Consider the following 20,452-nt stretch of genomic DNA (forward strand, 5'->3'; position numbering starts at 1 on the left):
TTCATCTTTAGTGTAACAAAGTAAACTAATTATGGGATGGCTTGAGGGCCATGATTACTGTTAAATTATTTCGTCAACAGGAAATCCCTGACACCAGAATCACTACCGGAAGTTGGACATATTCGTGTTGCTTCAATGGTCTGTCGTATTCTAATGATTAAACTTTGACAGCTCATGAAATTTTAAAACATTTGGAGATTCTGGCATTTTAGATTACTTTCTACATGTTGCAATGTCATATTTCAGGTACTAAGGGTGAAGAATCGAAAAACGTCATAGAACAGCTACTTGTTCTTTGTTTAATTGTAGACTTCAACTTCGGAAACGGATTGTGAATGATGAAGGCTTGAACTTAAAGAGACAGGTGCGTCATCCGTTTGACCATTTGACCAACCGTATATCTTAGTCTCGGAGTTTTTTTTCTTTTCAGCTAAGCTAAGCTTAACAGTAATAGTGTTCACATTTTACTGTCAAATTTTGGGCCTTCAAATCCATTGATAATATCCGCGATGGAAAATTTAAAAGAAGTCTCTATAGAAATAGAAAGAAAAATTCATAATTTAAGGTACTTTTGAGGGCATTATTAGACTTTCGTACATTTCTAGTACTTCTGAAAACCATTTACATATATTTAAGACCAAAATCAAACGCCAAAAAATGGCAAATCTGCCCCTTTAAAGGGGCATTCCGCTTTTTTGTAGGTCGAAAATAATTTTGCTCAAATTTGTGAAAACCAAAATCTATAGAAATGTAATCCATATCGTGTTTGAAAGTTTTCACTAAAAAAAATCCAGTCGTTAATTGTTTAACGCCAAAATTTTACGTAAAATGTTGTTCGTTATGCTTTTTGGAAGCTGTTAGAAAACTACTGGACGGATTTGAGTAAAATAAACGCCTAATATGTCTACGTTTTCTTAAGATTTCAACTAAATATAACGAACCATTATAAAGCCATTCCCCGAAACTAGGTCAAACTACTTAATTATCAAATAATACTCTTTGTTTTTAATTAACCCTTTCGAACAAATTCAGTTTGAACAAATATAAATATTTTCAGGTATAATTTACAATGTTTTTGATAATGAAAATGGTTTACAAAGAAGCGGAATGCCCATTTAAACAGAAGGCTATCTGAGCAAGAATTTGAAAATACACATTGATCCATTATTTTGCTGTTTAGGTAATTTGGGAATATACGTCCAGAATGTTACTCCAAGATCTATTGATTTTATGGGACAATATAAATAGATACGCTTCCCATCATAATATTTTATAAAAGCTCCAAGATTTGATATACAACATGTTTGTCTTGTTTTATCTATCTTATTAATTTTATCTTCAAGTATGTACAATAATGGCGGTTTGAACTACCTCTAATTAACAACCTGTCAAAATTCTATTTCATTATGATTGAAAACAGTCTGACAGATTTGTATAATAATCTCTAAGATCGACATAACCAGTATTTGTTATAACTTGAAGCAAACCTAGCCTACAAAAGATTGGTCTACCACTAGTTTCTGGAACCAGGATTTCATTATTCGGAGTGGGGCTACGTCATGTACCAATACATATGCTTCTATACGTCTTGCATCAGAATAACTTCTGTGTTTGAAATTTGTATTCATCTGTATTGAGTCTCTGGTTCCATTTTCTCCACTTGTTTAATTCTGTTGATGAATGCTGGAATTAATCAGCAGATTAGACTTGATAGACGTACCATATATCTTACAGGCTCTCTCTTTGTCTGGAGATATGGTCGGACAATTTTATTGAATGATGACTGGTTAGATGTCTGAAAGAGTTTCCATTCAAACACTATCATGTTGTTGTTATGTCTGTGCTGGAGAACCTGCAGACGGTGTGAAATGACGTCCTCTATTAATTGAAGTTGGTAAGACACTGAGTCAGCCTTTCAAATGATTGAATCATTACTGCCACAAGATGGTGATCTTGCGATTTATTTTGAACAAAATAAGCAAATAAAAAAACATATCGTAGCTGGACTGTATCATACTGTCTGAATCATTCTCGATCACGTCTTTAGCGACCTTTACACGCCCAAACTCTTACATTAATATAGTATTTGCATCAATAATAACACAAACACGTAGGTCAACAGCTCAGTCATTCGTCACGAGTTACTGAAAACTCGCCGTTTGACGGTTACATTTTGTTGTCCACGAGACAGTGTGTCAGATATCTATCATCATCCATCGCTGGAACATATTTGGAAAAGTCACATGACCTGTTCCGTTGAGCGAACAAAGTTGCACCGTCTGCGGCGAAACCACACTGTTGAAAGCGACTCGTTAAACGTCAAATGGCTATAAGCTTATGACTCTTGTGTGCGACGACACATTTTCCATTTGTGCATTTATGGACTCTCTGATTGTCCAGTAACTTTGATGGTTCTGTTGCCCAGGATAGTTAACATGATTATGTTTTTATTTTAAATAATGATTTTTAAATACATTTTCGTCTGATTGACTTTTTATTACATTTGTCCGCCTGACTGTTTAGCCCCATCTTCTGGATGACATCTAGTCTGTCACATTCAGTTATCATTCTTGATTGAACTATCTGTTTCAAAACACCTGTGAAGCATTGAAAGGGATATTGTCTATGTGGTACTTTTACTTTAATAACGTATATAACATCGTGTTGTTAGCACCCCAGTATGAATATTATTATGTTGAATGGATATGTTGGATATATATTTTATAGTGTATTAACTACCACCCTTTCAATGTCTATATACTGATATTGATCTTACAGAGAGTTGAATACAGGGGAGAAACCTGTAGTGATTTACTCAGTAAGTGAAGCAATATCTACACTGTTATAATACTTAAACTAATCAAACTCTGGGATAAGTTATGATTTCTGTGTGGATTAACTCATCAGAAGGTAACTATTTTAATAATTGTACTTGATGATCGTGTATTATACAATTATTAGATCCAGGCAGTTATTTTCTGCTTCACAGAGTGGTAATACAGATAGAAAAAGAGTATCAGCGCCAAAAATAAAATGTGTGTGTGTCGACTTGCACCAGTCTTCAACCACGAAGGGATTTGAAATTTAGATTTTGCTTTAAATAGATAGAGAGGAAAAGCCATGCTTGATTGAACGTTTTTCAAATATAAACAATTTTTTAAAATCTCAATTTATATACCGTGCTTCAAAAGTTTCAGTTACCTTTATCAGTTTGTAATTTTAAAATAGTTTTAATATCAGCAGTAATTATGGCACGTGACATCGCTTTCGAGGATGTACATGATCGGTTGCAGCTTTTGTACAAGTAGAAACTCGATGAATATGATTAAGTTTAACATTTACCTATATGTTATTTGTACCATATTTTATAAAGTAATACATTATTACTTATTACTTCCATTAATGAAATATAAGCTTGACCTAAACATGACTGAAACATAATCAATTTCTATTTTCCATTTTCTCTTTTATTTTCGCTTTAGGCAGTTGTAAATACGTGTATGGCAGTTAGTGATTGCATATCGTGACGTGTGTAATCTGATAAAGAAATCCTGAACTTGTAAAACATATAACAAACTTCCATATACAGAGCATGGAACCATTTGTTGTGGTAAAATAGCATCACATAATATATTACCACCAATATCGTTTAGTTGACATCAGTTCGAAGAGTTCAAGCCTGTGCAGGGCATATCATATGTAGCTTCTGTAGCAAAGAAAATGCATAATATGTCAATCTGAAGTGTAATTCTAATCTGATTTATCATAAATATGAAAAGTAATGTTTATACAGATTGAAAACTCAGTCGTTCACACAATATTTATGTTAATGATAAAAACACACCCTGTAGAATATGTTATCATTGAGGCCTTTCTTGTCAAATCTAGACTATTTGGCTCTTACAGCTGTGATGTGATTGTTGGGACAGAGTTCTCGGAAATATAATGTGGTATTTGCGACACCATACGATCTATCAGCTGTAAATGGGTAGGGATCTCTTTGGAAAATTATTCAAATAATTCAAGAAAATGTTTCTCGATTTCGCTGAAGCATTTGATTCCATATAATTTCCAGTCATTGAATTACATACAATTGCCTTTAACGACTTTTATTTCGTATTTCAGACGTGGATTATAAAATACTCCGAAGTGGAGTTCTTCTGAAGGATTATCTACAGATTACCATTGTAAAATTATTCAAGTAGAAAGGATCAACTAAAAACCAATTTATAGAAAATAACATAACTCTGGAGCCGAGGATAGTATAACCAATTATATATCGGATAATCGGCACCGCTCTTTTACTCAACATGGTCCAATATAGTATGTAGGAATTTTAATCCACGATATTTGGAAGAAATCGAAATGTTGTGAATTTGTATTCAGTACTATGGTCAGCTGATTAAATTGTTCCTTGCTGGAATCAGAAATGTAAGTATGCATTAATTAAATATACATATTTGAATAGGGGTAGGGATTTGTCCTCATGAAAGAACCAAGAAAAACAAAACCCCACCTTTTCATTTTATCATGTACCGAAAACATATGTGAGATGATCGGTACCAAAAAATAGGTCAAGTTTTTTTTGGGGGTTTTAGAGGTGACTTATGATTTTTTTTCATTCTTTTTGTATATGTCTGAGAAATTGAAGAATCTGGGAATATATAATCGCTCGTGTGCATTACGTTAAAACCTACAATCTTTAATGTTGCCAGGTGGTTAAATACCACTACCATTGATAGTGGGAGTATTGTTTTCACTATTATAAAATAATAAACATCATGAGTAGGCCCATCGACATTAATAAGTTTGCTTTGATTCCCACTCCTGTATCTGAAAGTCTGTAGATGGCTCCGGGTTTTGTCTACCGAACCTTGAACTATCTTGTGAACATATCAATAGAACAATATCGCTGATATTCACCAACCAAGCTTAACATGACAATTAATAATAATTATGTTCAAGTATTGCACTCACTGGGTATAATCAAAAGCATTCCTCTATTACCGTTTCCACTTCCGTTGTAATATCAATACCGGAAGTTAATGAAAGTGAATTGTGAGGGTGTCTCTGGTTGTTAACCATTGTTTAATGTATTGTCGATAAATAGTTGCATATAATTGGAATTTTTATTCTTTCATTAAGCATCCAATTCACAAACAGGATACGGTACATTCTGTTATATTCTAAAATTAAAATGATAGAATTACCAAGCTGGTATTCGTACACCATATTCTACGAGTTTGTCTCAGTCATCAAGAAGGAACAAAGAGGATTCTGTCTATTTCACTGTTAACACAACGCCATGCATCACCAGTAACAAACGCTGATCGGATTATTAAAAAATAAACACTAACATTGGTACCTTCCAACAAGAAACCTCATTCTCAAGACGAGAAGTATTTTTTTTTTTAGGTTAATTCAACTTGGAGCAATAATTGTCAATGAAAATGAAGGTTTACCCTTTCACTCAGATATGGGTAGTTTTTTTTTAAAAGAAAGCACGGTTTTTTTGTACGGATTCAATATAAGTAATTTGTTACTGCATAAAGGTTATACTGACAGAATTCCACTTGCTACAGGCCAACCAATTTCATTAACTTTAGAAAAGTTCTTGTGAATTGATAAAATTGTGCCTTTCATCAGGCAATTATCGCTTTATTGCATCTGCAATAATCAAATTGATTTCTTAAAAGTGGTTTCTAAAGTTTACTTTTTGCGTAAAAAGAAGATTCTTCACAATGTCAAGAAATTCTTACAAGTATTAGGAAAGGTAATAACGATAGATTGAATATGCCAGTACTTGACATATTTTTTCCTTATTACTCAAGTAAAATCCTGCACTACCTTTACACCCACACAGCAGTAGTTCATGGCAAATACCATCTCGTAGTAATCTCAATTCTATGAAAGTTTGTCTACCACGCAACCCACAGGTACGCATTGAGCCTTTCAAGTTGTCCAATCTTGTAGAATATTTCGTTGAATAACTAATAATGACAATAACTGAGCAAAAAAGTAACTGACAATAATCTACAACCAATTGTAGTTCGACCCATTCGCAGTCTTATAAATTTATATTGGCAACTTTATTGCATTCACATTCCAATCTACAATATACAATCAATATACAATTTATGGGAAATGACCAAAAACCGTTCGTTCAAAATTCACGGAAGTCGAACTAGTTCGAAATCTCATTAAAATTGTAGTATGAAAACCGACAGATTTTGGAATTTTGGCCCCGAGGTGCGAGGGACTTACTTTATATTCGTAACTAAAACCGAATTTCATTACGTGACTCTTTGGACATTTCTTGTGGAATTTATTTTATCTATTTCATTGGTTATTTGTTTCACTTATCAAGCCGTCAATCAAAAGTGCAAACTGCTATAGAGGTAATTGAAAATGTTCTATACAGCTGTTAAAAGATAGATTACTGTAACATTTTCATGAACATGTTATAAAGCATGTCTGTTTTGAGTGTTTATTCCAGATTCACAAAATAGATATGAAATGCGTATTGAGTATGTTACAGAAAAAAACCTGTTTTCTTTTCATAACTTGACTTTCATTACTTCATCGAAATTATTTAAAAATTTGAAAATGATTAACAGTTCGATGCGAAGAGATAAGATAATAAAGGATCTTAAACGAATGCTTAAGTTTTAATATTTATCCGGCAACGAAATTCATAAATTCCATATGACATAAACACAAGTGAAAGATTCTATTTACCATACAACTATCAAAAAATAAATATATATTTTCTTTATAGGGCCTTTTTACACCTTTCTACAAAATGTTCTTGCGCGCATGAAAACATGACCTAATCTACACAGTTATTAACCTGTGAGTTCATATTATTTTGATGAACCTATATTATGTACCGGAGAACAGAACTGTTGTTTGATTACAAGTGTTTCGATCTGCAGCAATAACTTGTAGTTTAAATGTTATCAGTCGAAAATGACAGCTGATGGAATTCGATTTTCTGTTTCAGATATACTCGCAATTTTAAACTAAAAATAGAATGGCTGATAACATTCTATGTTCTTCAAATTTCAGTGATTCCCACTCGATATTCTATTAATACATAATATTGAAGTTTCAGGGTGGCCTCCCTTTCTATTTGGCTTATTTTGCTTTTGAAACCTTATAGCTAAAACTAAGATAACAAGGAAAGCAGCAGTAGTTCAGTTTACATGTTCATTAAATCAGTTGTTTAGGAATACGAGTAACAATTCATTTTTGTCAGTTAAGTAGTTTGCGCTGAAATGTTATTTAGTATAAGGAGGTTAATTTAAGTCAAATGGTAAATAAACACAATAAATGCAGATAAACGACATTAAAATGAAATGAAATGAAATGCATTAAGGAGCATCAGCACAAACGGGCTATATAGCTCTAGAATACGATAAAATAATGAAAAAACTAAAACAATAAAACACCTATCAATATCACAGAAAGGTCACATAGTGACAACAAAACAAGACGTTAAATCACAGAAAAAGTCATTTAATGACTGCAAAAAAATACTAAAAACAATATCACAGGTAATACACCACATGGTATAAACGATATTAAAGCAAGTCATCCTGATTAAAACTGTTGATTGAAATAGTTAATTCAGACTTAAATGGTTTTTAACGAAAAAAACAATTATTGTTATAAAAATAGTTTTGAAAACATTGAATGTAGAGGACGAATCTACCGCTCTGAATTTGCTCCGAGTAATAATTACTAATGAATCTAAATTTGGATCACATACATTCAGGATTGATTATAATGATATTATTTACGTTAAGCCACCAATAAGTAGATGCTACTGATAAAGCTACTAAAACTGACTTTATCATTACATTCTATCATTGATGGTATGGCTGATTATTATAATTCTACAAGGCTGATTTCTTGCCCAATCCTAAATAACACGTTTTATAGAATGAAGAAGGTTGTGTCCATCATTAGAGCTGTATAAACAGTCAGGTACCGTTCACAATTAAGATTTTAAACATAGTTATTATATTCAGTAAATATGTTCTATCAGAACGTTGGTAGAAGCTGGGTAATTTACTTGTAATATCCAAGGTTCCACCAATTATAAAGATATTATACAAATTCCACACAGTGTGTGTCCCTTACCAGAGTGTGTGGCATTGCTGGTCGAATAGATTTTGTACCCAGTAACTCCTTGTCGAAAGTCCAAATCACTTAATAACATAGTGAGTGTGATTTTTATGGGCTACTAATGTAAACGGACAGAGCAATGTCATATAGTATGCAGGAAAAGACATTTACCAGTTCTGCCGCGATAACTGACATTTTTGTGATATCTAATTGTCCACAAATCTTTCTAATAGAAATTCTTAATAGCACTTTTAACCAAGGAAAGTCCATCTCATTACTACGAAAATTTCTGACGAAGAGAACGGTTTTTGGAAATACACATTCTCAAATAGAGGTTAAATGTCAATAGTTAAATAATGACAAGTTTGCCCAGAAATACTTGTATTACAGAATACAAATATGGTTTTTGTTATCGGTTTGCCTTTCCTATATAATTACATCATTGAATTACCATGCTAGTTTTGGATTTACTGCACCAGGTGTAAAATATGTACTTAAAATAAATGATTAAGTAATTAATGTATGTTTTCAAAAAATATTTTCTTAACGAAGTAAATTTGATAAGCTAATATTAATTGAACTAATAGATATTTAACTATAACTTGTAATTGGTATTGACTGAATAGTAATGGTTTAATAATAACTGAATGCGATATAAATCAAATTAACCACGTATACAATACAAAAATACATGCTAAAAAATTTAGCTGTAGAATGGATAAGAGAAAGTCTAAAATGATTATTCGAATGATTTGAAAAATTAACCCATTTCCATCATATCCAAGTTTTTATTTTTATTTCGCGGTAATCTCAAAATAACTACTTTATTGGGAAATTCCATAAATACTTCCGCTAATACCTCTTTACGGAAGCTGTTAAGTAATTTGCTATTGAAATGTCTAGAATCAGCTTCAATGATTGTTTTTTAGAAATTCATCAAGTTTAACTTTTCTTGTTTACTTGAATACAAACCTGTAAAAACATTTAAAGCGAAATAAAATGTACATTTGTCCGATTTCTCCGAGAAGGGGTAATCCCAAGGCACAATTTTACATAGGCGAGCCTGATCATGGATCATTGGATTATTGAGAGCCCTGCCTATTTTGAAAAAAAGCTCCGAGAAACCATAGCGTCCGGTGCAGTACTCTGGACTGAATTTACTTTTGCTGTAGACCGTAGGCATTATCATTTTGTAACAAAGTTTTTTGGCTGTTGAAATAAATACGGTTTACAATCATGTGATCCATAAAATATTATCGTTCTGTTAGAAGACAGGCAGCAGAGTGTGTTTACCTTTATGTCACCATAATTGATCAACATGACCAAAATGGTTATCTCTTCGTGCGGAAAGCTTTTGAGTTTTCGTAACATTTACAAATGAAGAAATCAGATAAAACATCGTGGGTTTTGCCATCTCAAAGGTCCATAAAATAAAAATATCTTTGTTGAAAAGAAAAATAAGCCTCACGCTCTTTTTGTCCTTGAATTATCTTCGACATGTTTTCATTTCATTTCATTAATATTGCTGTCCTTTAAGCTGTATCCGAAAAAGTCAATATCCTTTTCTCTTGAATAGAAATAAACATGTTATTCAGAAGGAAATAAATTGGCATATCTGTTCTGAAATATAAATAAATAAGGCCATACCAAAATAATATTCTGTTCGTCGGGAATTCCGTACCCGATTTTCTGTTATCGAAAGTTTATTTTTAAAATTAAAAAATAATATTCCGTATGTATCAAAAGAGCTCCCGTATGTAAAATTTTGAAAAAAGAATTTTTACTTTTAAAAAAAAAATTACATTGCCCGTATGTCCGTACCTCTAAATTGATCAGATAACATGATTGTTTAGCTCTCATTTTTAGTTTCATTTTTATTTCTCTAAGCCTAAAATTTGGTAGCGGGAGTAACAAATTGCGCCCTCTATTTCTGTTTGTCAGTTTGTGGACATCGTGCGACAATTATAGTAGAACATGTTCCAGCTGTTGAAAGAGTGAGTTCGTACAGTAGTTTAGGCCCTTCGCTGAAGCAAGAACGTTTTCTCGACGACCGAACGCATCGAAATTCCGGAAGTTGATAATTATCAGAAATAGGCATGGCCGATGCAGTGCTAGAATTAATATTTGTATTTGTCTTTTTTACCAAAATGATTTTAATAATCAAAATTAGGTCACACCAGAAACTTATTTTGCCATACATGGCGTTTGATGTTGAGCCTGAAAACACTTTTAAAGATGTTTATGATCTGGCATCTGCAGGAATTCAATCGTGCATATCACAGATCCCAGAAAAAGTGTACATCAAGGACAATATTGAAAAATCAGGCGGTGTCTTGGTTACACTTTCATTGAAAATTTCTCTGTGTGATGAACTGAAATCCAAGTTTGTGGACTTTTTAATTAACTTGCCTTCTCATTCTTCGTCTGCAGAACCTGTTTGTAATACTTCCAAAAGTGATAAAAATGTATTCGATTTTATGATGGCATCAAGAAAGACATTAATGTTTCCTGAAAAACCTACACCACCAGTCTTTGACAAAACCTTTACTGGACCTCAAAAACTATTTTGTGATGTGCCAGATTGGTGCAAAACCATTGATGATGGCTGGTCAAAAGACCAGTTAATCTGTGCAAAAGAAATTTTGTGGAAGATTACAAATTTTTTGTGGTATGTCGATACGCACCATGACAAATTTAAAACAGCTAGTTGTGCCATACCAAAATGTTTTGAAGCCTTTACACCATAAATAAATACTATTAATTGTTATTTTATCTGAATACATTCAAAATCATCCATGCTGGAAAATTTTAATGGTACGAAGGGACTTTTTTTTTTAAAAAAATTAAAAAATATTATATCGCACCAACCAAATCAATGATTACTAACTTTTAGACATTTTTTTTTAAAAAATTAAAAAAAAAATTTCGTTCGCTCGTACCTTTTTTTTTTCAAGAAATCCCGAAGAACAGAAAATTATTTTGGTATGGCCTAAGTACTTTATGAAAGATGAAATTTGGTGATTAATATAGAAATCTATTGAAATCTGCTCAATCTAACAATATAACTACATAGTAGAATGAATAGTTCACGGTGGGTTCGTAAATAAAACATAATAAAGGTGTTAACCATCGCAAAACCCGACCTACTTGAATAAAAAAAAATCTATAAAATAACAAAGTTTGACCAGTTAAATACAATACACATTAATTCCTTTTGGGAAATTGAAGGCAAATTCGTTCATGATGATTGTCGGAAGAATTTATTTACAGCAACCTACACAATTTAATTACGTTTACAATATCTTTTTACTACATGATTATAAAGCATATTACTAGATCGATCACAAAACCCTTTCAGCTTCTATATACTCTTTGATCTAGCAATTACATTATGAGTTACTGACATTACAAGCTGATTTTATCTCGGAAAATCTCACACTTGATCATATTTATCATAATCTACGTTCAATTATATGAGTATTGTTGCTTTAAACATTATTGAGAACCACTGGACATCACTGACCAAACCTCATCATAGCAAAGTCGTCCACTAAAAGTCATTGACGTAACCGTTAACATTGATTAACGAATGATTACCATCATCAACATGCACCCGGATTTTTGAACCAATTATTTGGTTTTTTTTCCTGAGTTTGTGGATGGTTGGTAAACTAAAGATTAAATTACTTGTTCAATGATTTGGTGGTTTAAGTCTGAACAGTGATTTCTACAACAGATTACATGATAAATCTTGTAGCATATATAATCCACAGAGAGTGAATAGGTTTAACAGGTCACTGATAAATATAATGAATAGTTTAGAGACACTGAGCTAAGAATCTAATTCAGGAGGAATAGGTAGATCTATCCGAAGCGATTTCAACTATCTGGAGAACGGTCGACGAAAGAACAGTTTTGTAAAATATATCAATAACCTATCATAACATGTACAACATGCCAGTTAAACATGGTTTACAATACATTATCATTTAACCATAGTATTATATTAATGAATATCTCTATTGTTGGCACATTAAGGCAATTGCATAAATATCTCATTAGTTAAGGCCAATTTATGTATATCTCAGTCGTATTCGTTTAATAATATACTGTATAGAAGGTACCAAATACCTCATTGGTCTGTACAATGTATCAGTTGGCATACATTTCTCATTGGTCTGTACAATGTATCAGTTTGTATAAATGTCTCATTGGTCTGTACAATGTATCAGTTTGTATAAATTTCTCATTGGTCTGTACAATGTATCAGTTTGTATAAATTTCTCATTGGTCTGTACAATGTATCAGTTTCTATAAATTTCTCATTGGTCTGTACAATGTATCAGTTTGCATAAATTTCTCATTGGTCTGTACAATGTATCAGTTTGTATAAATTTCTCATTGGTCTGTACAATGTATCAGTTTCTATAAATTTCTCATTGGTCTGTACAATGTATCAGTTTGCATAAATTTCTCATTGGTCTGTACAATGTATCAGTTTGCATAAATTTCTCATTGGTCTGTACAATGTATCAGTTTGTATAAATTTCTCATTGGTCTGTACAGTCTATCAGTTGGTATAAAATATCTCATTGGTCTGTACATGGTATCACTTTGTATAAATTTCTCATTGATCTGTATAATGTATCAGTTTGTATAAATGTCTCATTGGTCTGTTCAATGTATCAGTTTGTATAAAATGCCTCATTGGTCTGTACATGGTATCAGTTTGTATAAAATTTCTCATTGGTCTGTACTATGTATCAGTTTGTATAAATTTCTCATTGGTCTGTACAATGTATCAGTTTGTATAAAATTTCTCATTGGTCTGTACTATGTATCAGTTTGTATAAATTTCTCATTGGTCTGTACATGGTATCTGTTTGTATAAATTTCTCATTGGTCTGTACAATGTATCAGTTTGTATAAATTTCTCATTGGTCTGTACTATGTATCAGTTTGTATAAATTTCTCATTGGTCTGTACATTGTATCAGTTTGTATAAAATGTCTCATTGGTCTTTACAATGTATCAGTTTGTATAAAATGTCTCATTGGTCTGTACATGGTATCAGTTTGTATAAATTTCTCATTGGTCTTTACAATGTATCAGTTTGTATAAATTTCTCATTGGTCTGTACAATGTATCAGTTTGTATAAATTTCTTATTGGTCTGTACTATGTATCAGTTTGTATAAATTTCTCATTGGTCTGTACATTGTATCAGTTTGTATAAAATGTCTCATTGGTCTGTACAATGTATCAGTTTGTATAAATTTCTCATTGGTCTGTACATGGTATCAGTTTGTATAAATTTCTCATTGGTCTGTACATGGTATCAGTTTGTATAAATTTCTCATTGGTCTGTACAATGTATCAGTTTGTATAAAATGTCTCATCGGTCATAATATCAATTTAAGTTAATATAATAACTATAGTTAGTATAAATTTAATACTCAGTGCGACAATTAAGCTATTTAATTACTTTTTATATTAAATCTCTGCCCTTTGGTTTGAACTTGTTGTAGATATTGTTTATAAGCTTAATGTGTGGAGGCATGTTTGTTGGGTTCAAAGGGAATCATGGTGATTATAATAGACTAAGACTAAAATTAAGATATTTGACAGTTTGATTAATAGATATAGAAAGACAATGACGTCTTGAATCTAATTGTTATTCGAAGATGTATGTACTGCCGTAGATCGCAGTACGTACCTTCAGTAATGAACTAATGTGGGATTAAAAATACATTCTCAAGCCTAAGAGAGCTCTCTGGTGACGATAACATTCCTTGGAGACATCTTTGAAACCTCTACAGAATAGATAATATGGAATGTTTATCTGAAGACATGGGGTTTATTAATTATGTTTTGAGTTTTGTCCAATTTTATCTTAAAATTAAAATGAGAATTTCCTAGGACCCTGGTTCATCTCATCCCTTTTTTCTCCAATCTATGATCTATGTTCCAAGATGCTCTAGTAGGTTATTTCAGTAATACAATGATAATGAGGAGAGAACGTTACTCTTATATGAGATTTGATTGTCGCCCTTTTTGAAAATATTGAATATTTTTTTCCGACCTTTTTGCATTATTTGCCAGCTTATTTTTCACAATTGAGTTGGTCGGCTAAACGCCACAAAAAATATTGTTGAAGTAATGGATATTTGTATTTTTCATTATAATCTTTCTCATCTATTTATATTATTAACATCTTCAAGTTGTCATATAAAAACAACAATATGTTAACAATAGACCACCTTCTATGGCTTTACCATCAATCTCTCTTCAAAATCTAATCAATAAGAATCACATTGCTTTCATCATGGGGATACACAAACATGTATACCATGATTAAGCTTTAACATCTCAGGATGTAATCGATGCATTTTCTTTACAGAATCAATGATGTATAAGAATTCTTAGGGGACAGCGCTAACGTTATTACTTCTTTTACAAAATCATCTGAATTTGTCTAAAAGCACAAGTTTTGATTTACTACAATACACTTTGTTACATTCAAACTAATGAAAGTATGTACCTAATACCCACTGCCATGTAAAGGCGGTTTCAAGAGGAAGCTTGCATGTGTAAAGGTTAGTATGACTACACGCCAACGCTCATCTTTATTCGTCGACTTCTAATGACAAAATGCCATTCTTTCGGGGCTAATGAGGTAGTAGAAAACAAAGATCAAATAGTCAAGTACAATGATTGTGTTAACAATTTTTTGTTGACGTTTGTACCTGTATTACTGCTAGGCCCCTCTACCGGTGGGGTACAAATTATATCAAAATCGATAAATTTGAATTTAACAATTTCTTCAACTCTTTATCTAAAACTGATTCAACTGTTAAAATTTATTTCTATTTTGCACATCATGATAGAAAGACAGTGTATATGATTCCATGAACACAAAGTAAAGTAATTATGGTGATAATTGATTAATATTCTGAACAGTGTGTCTACTGATGGGTACTCCAGATCTGATTATTTATTATTTTTTTATCATTTTTATTTTCATGATTATTGTTACCAAGATATCATGCAACATTGTACAAACCAAAAAAAAATTATAATGACTTGCCTTTTAACAAACTGTCAAAATGACTTTGGATTTAAAATAGCACCCTATCCATGTTTGTCCAATATTACGAAGTTGATTGATGGAAGATACAGGTTTATATTGATTGTGTGAATCATTATATCATCATTTATTACAACCTGTCCACATGCTTCTAGATAATAATACGAATATTTCCACAGCTTATAATATTAACATTGTTTCTCTTTGTAAATTATTTGTTTCGTATCTTAACCTATGTTGGTAAAACGGATGTTTATGATTTATTAAGTTCAGATCATCTTAACTGAGGTAATGCAATTTCCGGTGTTCGAAGTGCATTGTATTTTGTTTTGTGGTATATAGTTATTTATTTAAAGGTGAATACGTCTGCCTATTTAAGTAAATGCACTGTTGTCTTATCCCTCAATTCGTGCACCATCAGGAGTATATATCATAGATGTAATTATTGTTTTATCTTTGAAACACGGTTTATTTAAGCTCAATGCCTCGATTAAATAGATAGATTCTTGTCATAGTTTTCTCTACTTTTTACCTCTGTGTAACCTTTTCCTACGCGAACATCTATAATTTGTACAAGTTTCATCTTAACCTACTTTATTTGCTTGGTTAATGCTCCCTTCCCCGAAAACTATTTCACCCAACTTCGTGGATCATTGACGATCAGTTATAATAAATGTTATTGTCACTACATCCCACATACAAAGTCCTTTATGAAATATGAAAATTATCATTCTATTTTTTCATGGTAGGCCATATAAAATAAGATGATGAAAGCAATTTTCGGGAATAAACTGAAGCTTTATCTATTTCTTTAAACGTTTCAGCTTTTTGAGTCCATATATTTACCTAGATCTCAGTTGAACGTAAATAATTACGGATACAAAACAATAACTTAAATGGACGTTCGCCATCCGTTTGACCATTTGTACTTTTGTCTCAGATACAAGAATTTTATAGCACAGCTAATCAGTAATAGTGTTCACATCTCACCGTCGACATATTATGAGAGTTCCAATGCGTTTTAAAGTTAAAATGAATCTTGAGACTCTTGTCATAATATATAGAAATTCCTATAGTTTGAATTACTCGATCTTCATGGTTCTAGTACTTCTGAAGACTATATATATTCAAGACCCCATTCAATCCCCCAAAATGGCCAACCTGTTTGAGACTCTTCTCATATATAGAAATTCCTATAGTTTGGATTACTCGATCTTCATAGTTCTAGTACTTCTGAAGACTTTATATATTCAAGACCCCATTCAATCCCCCAAAATGGCCTCCCTGTTTGAGACTCTTGTCATAATATATAGAAATTCCTATAGTTTGGATTACTCGATCTTCATGGTTCTAGTACTTCTGAAGACTATATATATTCAAGACCCCATTCAATCCCCCAAAATGGCCAACCTGTTTGAGACTCTTGTCATATATAGAAATTCCTAGTTTGGATTACTCGATCTTCATGGTTCTAGTACTTCTGAAGACTATATATATTCAAGACCCCATTCAATCCCCCAAAATGGCCAACCTGTCACTTTAATGTTCAACTTATTACAATCTGACAAAAAATAAATAATCGAAATTAGTATAGTTGTTGAAAGGAAGTCTACCAGACGTTTTCCCTATAGGTTGTGATATTAGGTGCAATAGGAGATGCTCTTCACTGGCCAGGCTACTATTGTCTGTCAAACGATGTGCTTGCAGTAGAATGTACAAAGAAACAAAAAAGAAGCGTAAATAACAATTTCTTCTATAAATTCAAATGGGCATTAATTTGAAATTGGATAATCTTTATTTGACTAACAAGGTTTAGTAAGATTGACGAGGTGTCCAAGTCGGTACATGTATCATAAATCTCTGTTTTCTAAATCACACTTTACTGTGAAGGTCAAGAACCCTCGTACTTTCGCTCAATCTAATCTCTCACTACGATGAGTTTTGACCACATCTTTTATTATTTGTACCGAGATGCCTATTTATGTTCTTCAGTAATTTCCATTTATTCATTTTCCTTTACTCCTTATATTTCATCGAATTCAAAACATTGGCATATTAGTTTTAATCTCTTGGTAATAATTTTACTATCGTGGCTTTTATTGGTAATATTTAGTTCAGAAACCCGACATCAAATTTTGTGATAGTTAAACTGTCACTTCGAATTTATACAAAATGCAGGTCAAACCTACCATGGCTTTTAGCTACTAATCTAATGACAGGGCAAAATATGATGGAGATCTGAGCTAATTACTGAGAGAATTTTGCTTCACTTTGTGGCTGGTCTAATTGGTGGAGATACTGTATTACCTTCAGGCTTTGTTAGTTTTCTTCTACGCCTTTCACTTATTATGACTGGAAGTTGATAAAAGACTTGGAAGAGATATTGTGACTTTAGTTGTATGTGAATGATGACTTGTATACATGACTACCTCTGGACTATCAGTGACCACCCAACATCGTCAGTTTCAAAACAGATTACTCGTAAGATGATTACATACATATCTTGTCAATCTCTCTCACCACGCCGATAAACTTTATTTTTCCATATTTAATGCCTTAAATTAAGACTTGGAGTGCAGCTGCTTAAAGAAATTCTCAGTTGGAAACAATCTGGTGATGTGAAAAACTTGTGATTTTATGAACATTTTATTTTACATTGTGGAACAATAAAGCAGAATATATGACTAATACAATTAATTGGAACAATCAGACATATAGGGTTGTTTTAAGGTAATTATTCACGTTTTATTTTGTAAATTCAATTTCAGGGCAGGTGTGTATTTGTTTTTACAAAAGATACAGTGACTTTTGTCACCGAATTGTCTCTGAATATATGCGTCTGATGTCAATATAAAAACTATTCTGAAACAACTACATATATACGGACTATACACATGTACATTGATTTAACTGCGGTCGCATAGTGCGATGAACACTTGCACACAAAATCTAGGTCTAGTAACCCGTCTGTATCTAAATATAAAGATTGCAATGTTTTGTTAAGTAGTGGGATGTATTTTCGAGCCTGGTACAGCGAGGCCTATGTTTCATCTTGGTTAGATAAGAAAGATAAAAAAAATTATGTTTTAGGAATTTGTTTCTGTTACGTTTGTTTACAGTGTAAGGAGCCTTTTTTTACCATTTTATATATAAAGATGTTCTACATCCTAAATGTTGTTCATTATATCTTTTGAATATTTCAATGGAAAAGTACCGACGAAGGTCATTATACTGAATTGTTGGTATAAATGACAGCAATTGTTATTGGGAGGAGACGTGTGACCATCGGATGAAAAAGACTTTTAAATCCTTCTTTCGGCTTAGGAAACAACGAAAACCTATATCAATATTTGGCCAATGTTACTTTATAATTGTTAAGAGATAATGCTAGATTTAGAAAGTATATATATATATATATATATATTTATATATCAGACAGGTAGGAAGATTATTTCTCAATCTTACCATTACCTCAGGTAATCCGTATTTTAAATCCTATATCTTCTTTATAGAAACATTTCTTCATTAATTAATCTCAATATAGCACTCTACTCCCCCGCAATCATTTACTCTTCTAAATATACACTATTTACTCTAATCTACAGTTCCTATACAGTCATTCATACAAATATCGTTTCTATCGTAGCTAATTCTCAGATAGTAAGCTGATATATAGCAGTCTGTGACGTGCACGATTAATAAGATTCTAGTAAGCAGCTCGGGGATCGACTTTGTTTAGTCATGCCCACATGGGATGAGAACAGTTTACTCTTTTGAAGTCATTTTAGAACATTCTGTTATCGTCTTAGTTTAGCAAAAAATGGTGTAGGTGCCTGAAATCCCTATACACGCAATGATGGAGGTAAAACTAATAACACTAATGATGTCTTCAAAGTAGCCATATTCCACTGTGTTGAAGCAATGACATAAACCTTAGTAGCTTGAAAAATCTCATTTTACTCGCTGGCTACCAGACTGCCTGAACTGGACTTAAACAACAAGTATAATTTGAGTGATGTGAGTTACTGAGTGACCCGTGGGTTAAAAAATAAATGAGTAATATATCATATACAATTATCTAATATATCATAATAAAATCAAATATCATTGTTTAATCAGGGGTGTATATTTTTTCTATTGTAGAGTCATGATGGACTGTTTAAATATTACCTTTGAAGCTGAAAATAGGAACATGACGGCTGTAGTAAATGATGATGCCAAGAAACTCTATGAAGAAGTTAGCCATATTGTGTATGGATTCGGAATACCATCTGTTTGTTTATTTGGAATGGTTGGAAATGTTTTAAATTTGTGTATTTTAACAAGACGGAAATTACAAAAAGCTTTTAAAAGATTGGAATTATCAGCTAATTTATGTTTAGTTTCATTGGCAGTTTCTGATCTAATGTTTTGTCTATTTGCCTTTCCAACTGTTTTCCTACCACAGGATGATGTTTATTCAACTAAGGGTTTTGTGTTATATTACAGAATTTACTGTGCCGCTATTATCAACGTTTTTATCATAATCAGTACTTGGTTGACGGTAGCAATGGCTTTAGAACGATATCTTGCGATTTGTCATCCGTTACGACAGGATATATATCTAACGACTAGCCGTATCAAATGTGTTATTGTGATAACTTATGTTTTTTCGTTTGCGTTTAACATTCCGGTATTGTGGCGATATGAAATAAGACAATTGTGTACGCCGAATTCCTCTAGAAAAGCGTATATGCCGACACCGGTACAGCTTTGGAATGATAGACAAATAGATACAGCTTACAGGATCATTTGGGCAGTGATTGGAAATTTTATACCTTTAGTTCTTTTGTTATATTTCAACGTTTGTTTGTGCCGAAGAATTTATAAATCGTATAAAATGCGCCAAACGTTTAAACGTGATCGACGTAAGGACCATTCAGCTACTAGCACAAGTCATACAATAACAATTACTCTAGTCGTTATCATTGTGATGTTTTTCATTTTAGTCGCACCATCTGAAATAGTTATACATTTAGCTCGTATGACGGACAATGAAAGTAACTATACATATTTAACTATAGAAGCTGTCATGAATTTTATGCAGTCCGTCAACTTTTCAGTGAACTTTATCCTATATTGTATTATCAGTCCATATTTTAGGAAAACTTTAAAATATTTATTTTGTTGTGGCTGCTGGAATATATATCAAGTTTCTAAACAATGGAAAAAAGAATTTGAAACATCGTTAATGTAA

The 20,452-nt window shown here is 32.2% G+C and overlaps 2 protein-coding genes across 2 annotated transcripts; both read left to right on the forward strand.

Annotated features, from left to right (window-relative positions):
- Positions 1 to 10,328: 10,328 nt before the first annotated feature.
- LOTGIDRAFT_155828 (hypothetical protein) lies at positions 10,329 to 10,877 on the forward strand (the record flags this gene model as incomplete). The annotated part of the gene is made up of 1 exon (XM_009068343.1): positions 10,329 to 10,877. The coding sequence occupies one exon, from the start codon at positions 10,329 to 10,331 to the stop codon at positions 10,875 to 10,877; it is 549 nt and encodes a 182-aa protein (XP_009066591.1).
- A 7,019-nt stretch (positions 10,878 to 17,896) lies between these two features.
- On the forward strand, positions 17,897 to 20,452 carry LOTGIDRAFT_155829 (hypothetical protein; the record flags this gene model as incomplete). The annotated part of the gene is made up of 4 exons (XM_009068344.1): positions 17,897 to 17,946; positions 17,985 to 17,989; positions 18,652 to 18,655; positions 19,360 to 20,452. The coding sequence occupies 4 exons, from the start codon at positions 17,897 to 17,899 to the stop codon at positions 20,450 to 20,452; spliced, it is 1,152 nt and encodes a 383-aa protein (XP_009066592.1).

Source organism: Lottia gigantea (assembly GCF_000327385.1).
Source record: "Lottia gigantea unplaced genomic scaffold LOTGIsca_9, whole genome shotgun sequence".
Classification (NCBI taxonomy): domain Eukaryota; kingdom Metazoa; phylum Mollusca; class Gastropoda; family Lottiidae; genus Lottia; species Lottia gigantea.